This window comes from Hippopotamus amphibius, chromosome 8, assembly GCF_030028045.1.
Source record: "Hippopotamus amphibius kiboko isolate mHipAmp2 chromosome 8, mHipAmp2.hap2, whole genome shotgun sequence".
In the NCBI taxonomy this organism is placed as follows: Eukaryota; Metazoa; Chordata; class Mammalia; order Artiodactyla; family Hippopotamidae; genus Hippopotamus; species Hippopotamus amphibius.
In genome coordinates this window covers 979990-994215 of record NC_080193.1, presented here as the reverse complement: position 1 = coordinate 994215, position 14226 = coordinate 979990, and the positions used below count along the sequence as shown (strand labels likewise).

Below are 14226 nucleotides of genomic sequence, written 5' to 3'. Positions count from 1 at the left end.
GAGAGTAGCACTGACACACACACACGACCAAATACGAAATAGATGGCTAGTGGGAAGCGGCTGCGTTAAAACAGATCAACTGGATGCTTGGTGACGACCTAGAGGGGGGGGACAGGGGGAGGGAGGCTCACGAGGGAGGGGATGTGGGGACATGACTGTATGTGTGGCTGAGCCACTTTGTTGTACAGCAGAAACTAACACAACATTGTAAAGCAATTATACTCCAATAAAGATGGTAAAAAAAAAAGGTCGAAGCAGATACTGAGGTCAAGGAGGGGCCAGGGTGCCAGTGGCCAGGCCTGGGGGGTTGTCCTGGGGAGGACGGGCCGGGGCCCATGGTGCTCAGCGGCTCGCGCCCAGGGAGCCAAGCGGGTGAGAGCGTGGGGGACCTTCCCGACGACCCCGTGTTCGCTTGCGGGGCTCTGGCTGCAGCGCTGAGAAGGGCCTGGACAGAGCAGAGGCAGACGTGTCACTGGGCCAGACGCCGAGGTCCACAGCAGAGAGAGGAGGCCCCCCCACACCCCCCCAAGTGCCAGGGCCGGGGGTGTTTACAGGATGCGGCTGAGGCGTCGGAGGTGGGGCGAGGGTGCTGCAAAGAAAACGGTGAGGCGGTCGTTCCGCGAGGGATGCGGGCCGTGAGGGGCAGCACCCGGCCCAACAGCACAGGTGGAAACCGCGTCCCTGACTCGTTTACACGTAAACCCTGGTTCCCCTCCGTCCCGGCCACACCGCTCCGTCTGGCCTGCCCCATCGGGCCGGGTGCCTGCACCACGGCTCCCAACGGGCACGTGTTTACGTGCCGTCCCGAGTCACCTTCCGGGGCACGAGGGCCTGTAGAGGTCACGGAGACACAGGCCCCCGTCACGGATGGTCGACGCGATGAACCCCGGCCCCTTCAGAAACCACTACCTCCGGGGCCACGCCGCGGTGGGTCCAGGCGTGCCCCCCACTCCCTTGCTCCACGCCCTGCCGACAGCACCCTTCCTTTGCTGCAAAGCCCACGTCAGAGGCTGGCTTTCTGCCCACGGGCACGCGAGCCCGCTGCTCGGTTTCAGCCCGAGGGCCGGCGGCCCTCACCACGCACAGCTCAGCTCGAACCGCACACGCCTGATGCCAAGTTCCTGAAGCAACAACTCTGGCAAACATCTTACTGTTTAGACGCTGCTGCTCGGAGGACACACCAGTTTTTATAAAAACAACTGAAGCGAGCTTGTGGGGAAAGGCAGGTCACAGCGGAGCGGGTCTAGCTCGGCGGTCCCCAGCGTTTTTGGCACCTGGGACCCAGTTTCCCGGAAGACAATTTTTCCACGGTGCGGGGGCGGGTGGGTAGGGATCAGGTGGTAGCGCCAGCGACGGGGAGCGAGGGGCGGCCGATGAAGTTCCACTCACTCGCCGTGCACCCCGTTCCTAACAGGCCGCCGGCCGTCCGGGGTCCGCGGCCCGGGGCTCGGGGGCCCCGATGTAGCTGCTGCCGGCCCTCGGGGGCCCTCGGTGTCAGAGCTGCAGCAGGGGCCGGTGCTGGGGGACGGGGCACCTCGAGGGGGAGACACCCCGGAGGAGAGGGTGCTGGCCCGGCTCCTGCACACGGGGCTGGAGCCGGGGGTTCTCTGCTGCGTCCCCCTCCCTCCCCACAGCCTCGCGCGGTGCAGGCCAGCGGCCCACCCCCTGACGTCACCGTCCGGCCACCACCCTAACCGCTGCCAAGGGGCCAGACCCGGCTGCCTCTCAGGGACCCCCGCCTCCTGGTGGCGCCTCCCAGCCCCGAGGCCCATGCTGGGGCTTCGCAAGTGACCTGTTTCCGAGGCGTCCAGTAACATCCAAGCATCTGTGTCCCACCGAATGTTCTCGGGAAAGGTCAGAGTTCGTAGACCTGAAACCTCCTCCAACAAGACCCAAGCTGGGGGCAGCTGCTCAAGTGGAGGCCGCCGGCTCCACGGGCGGAACTAACCGTCTGGAACTGGCCTCCTCCGCCCTCCCGTCTGGGAGCCCAGGGGCTTCTGCTGGGCTCTTGGGTGGTCTCTGAAGGTCTGCGCCCACTGCCTCCCCACCAGGGGACCTCCACCCCCCTCAGCCCTCCCGTCTCTCCACCTCCTGGGCTGGATGAAGGCCTCCTCTGGACGCACCCCCCTGGTCCACAAATAAAAGCAAACAGGGACTTCTTTTCACGTGCGTGGTACTGGGCACTTCAAGACGCTGAATGAATACTTGTGACTGACTCTCCGATGAGTATGTTTGCTCCCTGCGGACAAGTACTGCACTTTTTCTCTCCAGCACTGAGCAAGCACACAGGTACTGCCCAGTACATTTATGTGACAAGTGACTTACTGCCCCTGTTATACACACACCAGCTCCTCACATCTCAGGAATCAGGACGTGCACCACGGATAAGTGAACGTGTCCACGTGTGGGAAAGAATGAGGATAGGGACAGGGGCTCTTCAGTCCAGCTGGACAAAAATCACTGGGGAAACACGTGGTCACTGCGTTGGAGGGACCTGTCCAACATTCAGATCACAGACCAACACATAAGAAAGAGCTAAAACTAGAACCGCTAGGAGAAAACACGGGAGTGACTCTTCATGACCGTGCAGTTCTCAATGGTTCTTCAGACAGGACTCCAAAAGTGCAAGTGACAAAAGAAAAATTCAGAGAATTGAAAATATGCACAATATGTATGTTTCCCCATCAGATTACTTTTTTAAAAAACCCTTATTTTTCTGCACATTGCCTTTCCCTGTTCAGTACCCTGAATATGTAATAACACTCGCCTTGACCAGCTTATTTCAAGGATGAAACAACATAACGCACAGGACTCTAGGCTCTTATGTGACTGCAAGGGAGTGGGGGACAAGAAAGCAGCCTGCCTCCACGTTGCAGCCCTCAGCCCTCAGCCGCAGCTGAAACGATACTGATCGTTTCCCATTTGACATTCATTTACTTAAATCAGCAGGCGGGCTTCCCTGGTGGCGCAGTGGTTGAGAATCTGCCCGCCAATGCAGGGGACACGGGTTCGATCCCTGGTCCAGGAAGATCCCACATGCTGCAGAGCAACGAAGCCCGTGCACTACAACTACGGAGCCTGCACTCTAGAGCCCGCGAGCCACAACTATTGAGCCCACGCACTGCAACTACTGAAGCCCGTGTGCCTAGAGCCCGTGCTCCACAGCGAGAGAAGCCACTGCAATGAGAAGCCTGCGCACCGCAATGAAGAGTAGCCCCCACTCACCGTAACCAGAGAAAAGCCTGCACGCAGCAACAAAGGACCCCCCCGCCCCAAAAAAATCAGCTGGTAACTCCAGTTCTAAAAATAGTCCCCATGAGAGTCAACAGGACAATAAATCGAAGGAAAGTCCGCTTCCTTGGTTGGCCCTGTGAAAACGTTTTCTCCCCGCGGATCGAAGCTCATCTCACGGTGCTGACCCCTGACGTGGCAGCAGGAGCCTCCGCCTGGCTGGCACACACCCAGCCTTACTGCCACCGGAACAGCCAGCCTGTCCTTGACTTTGCCCAGGAGGGTTAGAATGGCCCAGGAGAGCAGAAGTAGGAAGAGCCCAGAGAACCCTGTGTAGCAATAAAAAAACAAAGGCGGGAACTCATGAACTGCCTGGAATGTTCCCTAAGGCCTGCTGTTAAAACATAAACCAAGTTGCAAAGCAATATGTCGGCCATGATCCCGTGACACAAAACCAGCTCAAAGCCACAGCAGACAAGTGAGCCCGCCCCTAAGTGTGTGAGTGTCGGTATGTAAACACGGAGGAGGCTCAGGTCATGTCCATGCCTCGCTCAAGACGGCGGGTGGGGCGGACTTGGATTTACCCATATTTGTGAATCCTGTCTACCGGAGAAGGAGGTACGTCTGTCCCGGCCGATGGGTCGATGCCTGGAAGCCTGACCGGGTGCCCTTGGCCCACCTGTGCCCATTCTTCTCTGGAAGAACCTGACAGGACGACTCGGGGCCCCTTAAGATTGGACACCCCCGTGAAGTTTTTAACTCTCCAACTTGTCCACACGGAGCCGGATTTCCCGCTCCGGGACTGGGTCCCGTGCAGCCTCTGGTACTGTGGTTCTTGGTACCAACCTGTCTCTCCAGTTTCGGGGGCTGCAGTTTGCCCTGTGACCTCGATGCTCTGATGGATCTAAGACGAGTTCGTGATTTTCAGCTCCTTCTGTGTTGGTGGGAACGATGACGTCCAAGTTCCTTGCGTCTGGACCAGGAAACCAGAAGTCCAGACATGGCTGTAGTTCTAGGATTTCCTTTTTAAAATATATATATTCTTTCCCAATTGTTTCTAAAATTCTCCGTGGTTTCCATCACCATAGCCATCTTTTCCTGCAGATTTTTAACGTAATTATTTTAAAGCACTTTTCTGTTAATTCTATTACGTAGAAGTATCTGTGAATCTGTTCTGTCGACTGAATCTGAAATTCTCCTCTTGACTCCATTGCATTTGCCTGTTTCTCTGCACGTCTGGTGTTTACTCGTGTAATTCAGACCTTGTGGGTGACGTGTCATTGAGACTCTGGGTTCTGTTATCATTCTCCAAAGTGTTGAATTTTGTTCTTTAGGCAGTTGAATTACTGGAAGATCGCCACGGACTTGTGGAGACTGGGCTTTAAATTTTATTAGGGCAAGTAAATGTATTTTGATTTTTTCTTTAGTCTTAGTGCAAACCCTTATTTCTAGAACACAGTCTTTAGTCTTGAGCTGTGGCCCTTCTGGGGTTTAAATGGAAAACTGAGGCGTTAACCAAGCTTCTCTGTCAGTTTCCGAACTCGGTCTCTCCTGGAGTTGGCTACTTTGGCCTCCAGCTCCGTCTTGCTCTGGGACCTTGGGAATCTTAGCCCCACGTGCGCATTTCAGGCCAGCCACGGACGTGAAGGGGGGTTATCACCCAAACTTCCCAGCACCCCTCAGTTTGCATTCTTCACCCTCTCCAGCCGGTGAGACTGTGGCTTCCTGTTCCTGTCTGGCTGATCAGAAGCCCTCAGGAGAAAACAATTCGCTTTTAAGAGCTGCCTTCCACCAGTTTCTGCCTGCTTTTTGTTCTTCTCCAGCGCCTTCAGACAGCTGTTTGATGTACTTTGTCCACATTTCACAAAGCATGAGGCTTCTGTGATTATTGGAAGTGGAAATTCTGCCTTTTGATTTTTGAATCAAAATCGTATCATCTATGTCATCCTGGGACTTCCCTGGTGGCGCCGTGGTTAAGACTCCGAGCTCCCAATTGCAGGTGCCTGGGTTTGATGATCTCACTTGCATGCCACAACTAAGAGTTTGCTTGCTGCAACGAAGGAGCCAGTGTGCCGCAACTATGACCCAGCACAACCAAATTAATAAATAAGCACTAAAAAAACGAAAAACAAAAACCCACAACCATAGAACAAAATGAAATATTAAGGGACTTCCCTATGGCACAGTGGTTAAGAATCCGCCTGCCAACTCAGGGGACACGGGTTCGAGCCCTGGTCCGGGAAGATCCCACGTGCCGTGGAGCAACGAAGCCTGTGCGCCACAACCACTGAGCCTTGAGAGCCACAACGACTGCAGCCTGTGCACCTAGAGCCCGTGCTCTGGAACAAGAGAAGCCACTGCAATGAGAACCCCCTGCTTGCCACAACTAGCGAAAGCCTGTGCACAGCAATGAAGACCCAATGCAGCTAAAAAAACACACAAACATACATACATTTCTTTAAAAAAAACACACAAAAAATCCCCCAAAACTAAACAGTGAGACCTGCGAAGGGGGCCGATTCTCCGCGGTTCAAGTCTGAGGACGACACCCCTTTCAGCCCGGCCCATCAGCAGGCCCCGCCCCGCCTCAGCCCCGCCCCCACGTGCCCGCCGCACACCAAGCCCCGCCCCGGACGCCCCGCCCGCGAGCGCCCGAGCCCCGCCCCGCCCCGCCCCGCCGCAGCCCGTTTCCACGGCGACGCGGTGCGCAGTGGCGGCAGCAGGGCCGCAGAGCTGGCGGGCAGCGGCGGCGGCGTGAGCACGGCGGGGGTGGCGGCCGGGCAGCGGCCCCCCAGCGCGGGGGTCTCGGGCCCCCGGGGCGCGTGGCGCGCGCGCCCGCACCCGCCCGCGGTGCCCCCGCACGCCGGCGCGGGGCCGGGGCTGGGCGAGGCGCAGAGGCGGGCGCTGGAGCTGGAGAAGAGCCTGCAGTTCCTGCAGCGGCAGCACTCGGAGACGCTGCTGCAGCTCCACGAGGAGGTGGAGCGCCTGAAGCGGGAGAACAAGGGTGAGGGCGCGGGCCGGCCTGCCCCCCGCACCCCCGCCGCACGCGTGCCGCCCTCGGCGCACACCCAGGCCGGGGCCCCGCGAGGCTCCCCGACACCCGGGCGTCCTGGCCCGCCCGTTCCCCCGCAGCCCAGGCCCCGCACACGCCCCGGGGGGATGGATGGGCTGGGGGGCCCTCACACGGGGCCTCTGGCAGCCCCGTCCCGAGGGCCCGGCAGGGAGCAGCGGGCGGGGGCGCCCCACGCTTCCCTCAGAGCCTGCGCTTGCTTTCAGATCTCCACTACAGGCTCATCATGAAGCAGGAGCCACAGAAGAAAGGTGAGACGGGCCCACAGGTGCCTGATGGGGAGCTACTGCCCTCAAAAGCGGCCCCCCGGACTGCCTGTGCCCCCGCCAGCCATCCCAGTGGGGAGGGGGCCCGGACAGACAGACCGCTCCCGGTCATGGTCTGCGTGACCTCATGCACCCGAGCACCGCAGCTGCCACCCCTGGGGACCCCAGAGCCTGAGGTCTGGGCAGCCCGGGCAGTGGACAGAGCAGCTGGGGGTTCCCAGGCCCCCCCCCCAGCACCCCCCGCCCCCGGCCTCACTCTCCTGGTGGGCTCTTTCACTGGGACTGCTACCTGCAGCCTCCCAGGTCCCTTGGGCTTTGGGGCAGGAAGCTCTGGGCGCAGTCCTTCCAGGGTCCTCCCCGTCGAGGCACAGCGACCACGGGGGCAGGTCCTCACCTGGGGCCCCTCACCTTGCCTGTCCCCAAGCCCAGCCCGGGGAAGCCCAGGGCGAGTCTTGGGCTCCCCTCCCCTCTTACTTTTGGGGCCAGGTCTGACATCGGGAGGTAGTCTGTGTGGTGAGTGGTGCCCGCCTGGCACGCCTGTCTGGGGTGTGCCCAGGCCCTCTTCCTGGGAGACAAGCAGAGGATGGGGCGGTGGGGGCCCTGGTCTGGCGGGGCGGCACAGCGCGAGGGCTGACGTGGGCGCGTCGTGCCGGGGTCCCCCAAGGGACCTCGGAAGAGGGCGTGCTCCCACTCAGGGCCCGCTGGTGCGTCTGTCCCCAGCCCCGTGGCCTTCGCTCCCTCTGGCCCTGGTGGGGTCTGGCGCCTGCAGGCGGGCACAGGTGGCAGCGTGCAGAGGCCCTGGGACCTGCAGGGGTGGGCGCCTCGCTGCCGCCACCTTGTGGTGACACTGTGTGGCCCTCACAGGCAGCATCTCCAGTTCCAGCTTTCAGTCCAAGTCCATCTCCAATACGACAGTTTCGGGTGAGCACGCCAGTACCTCTGTGCTCAGGGTTGGGGAAGAGCAGGTGCAGACCTCGGGGGGCCCTGGGCCTAAAACGGCGAGCGGGGTGCTGAGCCGAATGCTAAAAGCCCACAGTGGTCCTCTGGGGGCAGACCCGGGGGGGGGGTGCCTCTGCCAGGCCCCATGGACTTGGGGGTAAGGGGTAGCTGAGGGGACCAACGAGGGTCCCCAGGTGCCCTGTGAGCTGAAATCTCCAGGAGGGAGCTGAGACCAGGGGACCGGTCACTGGGCCAGCTGGAGGGAGGCCTGAGTCCAAGCCACAAAAGCAGGACAGGCCTGGCTACTGAGGCCAGTCGGTCAGTGCGGGGCAGAGTCAGGCAGAGCGCGTGACAGACGAGCCCCGAGGGGTCTCCGGTCCTGCTCCCCACGTCCCCAGCGCAGGCAGGACGCGGAGAGGCTGGCCCTGCCTACAGAGCCTGGGTTTTGGCCTCTTTGCTGAGTGAGGGGTGTCGAGAGCCTCCCTTCCCTACTCTGTCTCTGAGGCCCCAGGCGGCAAGGGGCTCGTCCCGGGAGAGCAGACCTGAGCAGGCTGGGCCCAGTCCTCCCCTTCCGTGTCATTTTGCCCGAAATGGGGTCCAGAGCCAGAGAGCAGCGGCAGCTGACCCCAGCCTGGCCTTTACCGGGGCCCGCGAGACCACCCCGCGGGGGGTGCGGGGCTCTCCCTGCTGCACCTGCTCGGGGAGCTGCCTCCACCACTCTGGCCGCTTTGGAACACACAGGCACCCCTGGGCTTCACCCCACTCCCGCGTCTGTGCCTCCCAGCAGCCGGCGGAGGGAGGCCGTTAACATCTCCCCTTTACAAGGAGGAAACGGATGCAGGGGCGCGGCCCCCTGGGTGCACTCGGCCAGCCGACGCTCGGTGACTGGCCCCGTCTGGGTCTGACCCGCAGCCAACTCTCAAGGCAAGGCCAGGCGCCAGGCCATCTCCTCTAAGAAGCAAGACTCGAAGGCGGACCTGGAGGAGAGGCCGTTGGCTGCTGCCCTGCTTCACGGCAGCAGGGTGGACAGAGCCCTGGGAGCGCAGGGGCTGCCCAAGTAAGGCTCCCCGTGGCCCGCGGGGCAGGGGTGGGTTCAGCAGGCTCCCGCCCGGAACCAGCCCACTGCTCTGCCCTCCCAGGCAGGTCGCTGGCAGGAAGCAAGCTCGTGAAAGCCAGGCTCACCCACGTGGGGGGGTCCTGGCGGGTCCCTGCACTGACCTGAGGCCGCACGTGGGGCTGGCAGCGGCCCCTCAAGCATTCTCTCAAAGAACAAAGTATCTTGGCCTCCACGTTAGCTTGCTTTTCACCAAGAGAACCCTGAGTCAGGTGTGGGCTCTGCCCTGGCAGCTGTGCTGGCCTCTGCAAGGCGCAGGGCCGGCCCCCGGTGACACCCGCGTTCCTGGGACTCCCTGGGAAGCAGTGAGCCTGGACTTTGCACCAGAAGAAGGGACGCTATTGTCCCCTGGGCAGTGCCACCAGCAGTCCAGGCGCCTGTCCTCTGCAGTCTTTAGGTCTCCTCCACCGGCTGCCCAGGCTGGGGGTCGGGGCCGAGGGCAGACAGGAGCTCAAACCACACCCGACTCCTCAGTGTACCCTGAGGGGAGAGGGAGGGACAGGCCCAGGTCACGGCCGGCCCGAAGACCACCCCCCCCCACCTGGTGCCTGGCGCACCCTGGTCAGCAGAAGGGAGCCAGGCCGTGGAGACGCCCCGCTTCCTCGCGCTGGAGCCGGTGCTGGCCCGAGAGGGGTGTGAGAGCCCACGCCCAGCAGGCCGCCTCTGGGCCGCTCTAACAACTGTTTCAGAGACGACAAAGTGGACAGCTCTCTTCCAGCGGCCCCCGCGGCGGCCGGCAGCCCGCACAGGAGCAAACAGGTGCCGGGGGCGCCCCCCTCGACCAACCTGCCCCCGCCGCCGCACAGGCCCACCACGCTCCAGCAGTGCGAAGTGCTCATCCGCCAGCTGTGGAACGCCAACCTCCTGCAGGCCCAAGAGGTGAGGCCCGGCCGCGGGGCGCCCCGGGCCCCCGCAGCCCCGTCCGCCACGCCTCCTCTCCCTGCCTTCCAGCTGCAGCACCTCAAGGCCCTCCTGGAAAGGAGCCAGAGGCCCAGGGCTGCCCCCGAGGAGGCCGGGCCCAGTTCTCCCAAGTAAGTGCCCCGCACGGCCCGCCAGGTCTCAGCAGGGCCTGCCCGTCAGGGGCTCACGGCGGACTCTTCCTTCCCCAGGGACCAGGAGGCGCCCCTGCTCCCAGGGCCCACGCAGCTCCCCAAGGTCACCACCAAGGGCGTTTCTAAGAAATGGTGAGTCCTAGTGGCACAGGAGGTGGGCGGCCTCCGGGCCTGGGGAGGACGCCTGCCGTGACCCCGCTCCGTCCCCAGCCTGGTGCTGAGCCCGGCGCCCGCGGCGGAGCGGGCCGTGCTGCCCGCGCTGAAGCAGAGCCTCAGGAGCAACCTGGCCGAGCGGCAGCGGCGGCTGCAGGCGGTGCAGAGCCAGCGGCTGCACCGCTCCGTGCCCTGAGAGCCAGGCCCCGACCGCTCACCCTCTAGGCAGCACTTCCCGAGCATCCTCATCCACGTGAGCCAAGCTACCTTCCAGATCCGCAGACCCAGGGCCGATAAAGCACGTGGCCGCGGCGGGAGCGGTGTGTTCTCCCGCTCGGTATTTTGCTCTCCTGCACGTACCTGCGCTGCGACGTAAGCACGAGCCTACCTGTCGGAGACTGGAAATAAAGCTCGCGTCTCCCGGTCGTGCGTCTTGTCCCTCACTGGCCATCAGGCCCCGCTGCCCAGAGCGCCCCGAGCTCTGCTCCCTGCCGCGGGCGCTCACCCTGCTTGCCAGGGCCTGGCGGCTGCCCTGGAAGAAAACAAGCTCCGGCACGGCCTGCACGCTCCTCCCGGCGCGCAGGGGGCTGTCTCCCCAGCACGTGGGCAAGGCACTGTCCTGCGTCCACCCACAACCACCGCTGGCGAGCAGCCCCCCCGGCCCGCCTTCCTCCATGGAGGGCCAGGGCCACGGCCACGGGAGGAGGTCCTGTCCAGGTCCCCGCCCTGCGATGGCCTCACGCCACCCCCTCAATTGCCAGAACGGCAGCGTCAACACAGACCCTCGCCTGGCAGGACAGTCCTCCCGGCCCCATGGGCCACGTCCTGAGCGCTGATCCCTGCTACTTCCTGCTCTGGGGAGCAGGGAACCTGGGGGTGACCCAGGACGAGGCACGTCTGGGCATCTTCGAGGTGGGGGCCTGCCTCAGCTCCAAGAGTGCCCCACACGGGACCAAGGGCCCCTGACTCGCGGCAGCAGGGGGAGGGTGGGGGGTGGGACGGGACACAGTGACAAATTCATGACAAACACAGGAATAATAAATTTATTATAAGAACCACAGAAGACACGGTAATGCACATACAAAAGGGGGAGCCTCTTGCAGCCGGAGGGCCGGCTGGCCGGCACCCCGTCAGGAGCCCTCAGCCCCTGGAGGGCTCTCGAGGCCCTGGGTCCCGAGGACGGCATCCTGACCTGAGTGGGCCTGGGTGCCTGACCCGCGGGCCCGGAGCCCCTGCCCCAGGGGCCCCGGTGCCGAGCAGCTCCAGGACTAGGAGGGGAAGGGTCATGAGGTATGCGGCCCAGGTGCTGGCCGGGGCCCCGCAGCCACAGGCCGACCCCCCCCCGTCGAGCTGCAGCCAGCGCCCCTGCCACGGGCCCCAATGTCAACGGTGCCACGACCGGAACCCAGAACCGTGATCAAGGAACCCTGCATGTGTGAAGGATTTCCTAGGTCCTGCAGGTTCCCCTGTGGAAACGGTAGCAAGGTTTCCTGGCGCGCACGCGAGAGGCTCACACAGGACCCTGCGTTCCCAAGGAAGGACACGGGCCCTGCAAAGGCTACGGGGACAGCAACCCGAGGAGTGCAGGGCCGGGGGCGTGTCCGGCTCCTGGAGGAAGCAGCCAGCCGCCTGTCCCAGTCCTGTCCAAGTGCAAGAAATGTTTGGTGGGTCCCCAAGGCAGAAGAGAAAAGCAGGAAAGCTAACCTAAGCCCAGGCTCTCTACGGAAGCCAGCATCTAGAAATGTCCGACATGGGGCCCCGTGAGGCTGCCGGCTGCCCCACGGGCCTGGAGCGCGGGCGGCCAGTGACGCGGCGGTGGCGGCTAGGCAGCCGAGAGGCAGGCCTGGTGGATGCTCTGGGCCCAGGTGTTGAGCAGGGCCGTGACCGAGTGCTTGTCGGGCAGCTGCAGCAGCCGGGAGGTCATGCACCGGCGCACCGACTGCAGGAAGGGGTTAGCGTCTGCAGCAGAGCGGCGGGCGTGAGCGCGGCACTCTCCGCTGGGGCCCTGGCCCGCCGCTCCCAGCCCGCACGCCAGCGGAGGGCTGGAAGGGAACGGTCTGGGGCCCGGGGCCCTCCCGCAGGGACCGCCTCGGGGCCCTGTCCCGGGCCTCTGCACGCCAGCCCTGAGCCTCAGGGGGACTGTCTCCCGTCAACGGGCTCTCTCTGGGCTTGTCACCCGGGTGGGTCCCCATGAGCCCAAGCTCCCATCTGGGCCCCAGGTCAGCCCTGAAGGGGCCCACAGGGGCCGCTGGGCCTGTTCCCCGCTCCGCCCCGGAGCTGCAGGGACACCATGGGGACAGAGACCCTCCTCTCTCCGTGGGACTGCGAGGCAACCTGGTCCCACCCACCACGGAGGAGAGGCAGGAGGCCACCTGAGCAGGGTGGGGCCCGTCCCCTCGGTCACCCACCGTACTGCCACTGCCGGTCGATCCACAGCGGGCTCTGGGCGGGGTAGTCCGCAGGCACGCTGAGCTCCAGCGGTGGCACGCTCGGGAGGTCCTTGTCATCTGCGGCACACGAGGCCTGGCCCGTCACCCGGCCTGCCCCCCTCACGGCCCTGCTCCCCCGCAGCGCCCTCCAGCTCTGGGGAGGTTGCCGCAGGGCCGAGGCCCCCGACTCCGGGGCCTCCCCGTCTCCCCAGGGCCTCAGGGAGCAGGGTCGCAGCTGGACAGGAGGGAGGGGCTTCCCTGCACGTGTGGGAGAGGCGAGAGGGCGGGCTCAGGGCCCAGCCCCCAGTACACGGCCGGGGCCGGGAGCGCGCGGGGACCAGGGAGGACAGCGGGCAGGCCCCGAGAGGGCGGGGGACGAGCAGGTGGTCTGGGCAGCGGCAGAGCCTGGGGCGGCAGGTCAGGACTCTCGCGCACGCCAGCTCCGCCCCCGGCACTCACCTAGCTTGCATATCAGGTGGACGGTGCCGTTGTTGCTGCAGTGAGAAGGGTCCAAGTTCACCAGGAACTTAGGATCCAACCGGGCCACCTCCCCCTGCAGCACGTTGGGGATGGTCTGCCGGTCGTCCTCTTCAAACCTACGCTTCCGGGCGCACACCGCCGGGGCCCTGGAAGAGGCCGCGTGCTGACCACCCCGGCCAGGCCCCGGCCCGGGCCCCGCCGCCCGCTGAGCCCTGGGCGGTACGCACGTGACGGGGGGGCCGTGGATGGCCGTCACGGCCGGCACGAACGTGCGGTACAGGGAGTGGTTGAAGACGGGGGAGCGGATGTTGGCCAGCACGGCATCCAGGAGCGGCTGGCACAGGTACTGCTGCTTGGTGGGCGGCACCGGGGGCGGCGGGGGCGTGGGCTGGCACAGGACCGCGAGGTCAGCAGGCCCTCCTGGGCAGGCCTTCCAGACCTCAGGCCCTCCGGCTCCCCGCCCCCCCCAGACAGCGGCGGCTCACCCCGCACAACTCTGCTCCCCGGGCTGGCCCTGGGCGTGGAGCCCCCACACCGCGGGCCCGCAGCCAGAGGCCGACCTCGCCCGCGCTCTCCCCCGGCCACACGGAAGCCCCGCCCCGGGACTCCTGGGCAGGGTCCCCAGGCTGAGCGGCACGGCCCCGGCCCACCTCTGACTGCAGGCTCCTCCCAACTCATGGTTCCGAGTCACCGTGGGGTGAGCCCTGGCCTCCCCAGAGATGCCCGAGACCGGGCTGCACACCCCACTCACCACCGCCATGTCGTTCTTGAGTTTCTCCAGGGCGATCTCACACTTCTGCAGCGTCTTCAGGGGGCACCTACGGGGGAGGAGACGCGGCTGACCCTCCACGTGGGAAGACGGGGGAGCCAGCGGCTCGCAACGTTCTCATCCCAACCACGGGCCACCTGGCCTCCTCTGGACGGAGCGAGCCCTGAGGCCTGGGCCACCGGAACCCTCCCCAGGACCCCAAGCCAGCGCTTCTGCCGTTCCCAGATCCAGAGTCTAAGGCAAGGTGGCTGCGTGCCCAGAGCTGCTGAGCCTGGGGGCAGAACAAGGCACACGCGTGATGGGTCAAGGGAAGGACGCAGGCCAGGCCCCCACCCCCGTGTCCCCAGTGAGGACGGCAGGGCTGCCCACCGCCAAGAGGCCCACGCCTCAGTGCCCAGCACTCTGCCCACACGGCCAGGACAAGGAGGACGTCCGGAAGGGCAGCCCGGCCTGAGCCAAGGTCTGGGGAGAGGGCAGGAACCCCAAGGCCCATCCACGTGCAGGCCGAGCCCCGGCGCTGAGCAGCCCCGTGACCAGCGGGCGCGGAGAAGGACGGGAGGGTGTGTCCCCCGCCTTCTGAGCGCCTCTCGGACGCCGTCCGGTCCCCTCCAGCGGCCAGCGCATGAGCGCTCAGCTGCCCCTTTTGCAGATAGGGTGACTGCAGCACAGTCTCCGCCCCAGGCCACGGGCGAGTCCGGGGCAGGGCTGAAGGCGAGACGGGGG

General features: G+C 64.5%; 2 protein-coding genes across 8 annotated transcripts in view; one reads left to right on the top strand and one right to left on the bottom strand.

The window, feature by feature from the left end:
- Nucleotides 1–3315: 3315 nt before the first annotated feature.
- On the top strand, nt 3316–10192 carry LOC130858414 (coiled-coil domain-containing protein 74A-like). The gene is made up of 10 exons (XM_057744808.1): nt 3316–3514; nt 3934–4054; nt 5790–6235; nt 6508–6552; nt 7432–7488; nt 8419–8563; nt 9310–9499; nt 9572–9651; nt 9730–9804; nt 9883–10192. The coding sequence occupies exons 1-10, from the start codon at nt 3316–3318 to the stop codon at nt 10019–10021; spliced, it is 1497 nt and encodes a 498-aa protein (XP_057600791.1). The 3' UTR covers nt 10022–10192.
- A 658-nt stretch (nt 10193–10850) lies between these two features.
- The window catches only part of MED15 (mediator complex subunit 15), a 48549-nt gene continuing 45173 nt past the window's right edge, over nt 10851–14226 (bottom strand). For 5 of the 7 annotated variants that reach the window (XM_057745414.1, XM_057745419.1, XM_057745416.1 and 2 more), the window contains 4 exons: nt 13486–13552; nt 12714–13122; nt 12234–12332; nt 10851–11784 (listed from right to left, as the gene is read on the bottom strand). In XM_057745414.1, the coding sequence (XP_057601397.1) occupies nt 11648–11784; nt 12234–12332; nt 12714–13122; nt 13486–13552 (712 nt within the window). In that variant the 3' untranslated portion in view covers nt 10851–11647. The remainder of the gene's footprint in view (nt 11785–12233; nt 12333–12713; nt 13123–13485; nt 13553–14226) is intronic. The other 2 variants (XM_057745418.1, XM_057745421.1) reach the window with 1 other exon arrangement.

What these genes read in the sequence shown, in the direction of transcription:
- LOC130858414 (XM_057744808.1), top strand. Translation starts at nt 3,316, where the DNA reads ATGAGAGTCAACAGGACAATAAATCGAAGGAAAGTCCGCTTCCTTGGT. An exon ending in TGGGTCCCGTGCAGCCTCTG is followed by an intron (nt 4,055 to 5,789) that starts GTACTGTGGTTC and finishes CACCCCTTTCAG; the next exon opens with CCCGGCCCATCAGCAGGCCC. An exon ending in CCTGAAGCGGGAGAACAAGG is followed by an intron (nt 6,236 to 6,507) that starts GTGAGGGCGCGG and finishes GCTTGCTTTCAG; the next exon opens with ATCTCCACTACAGGCTCATC.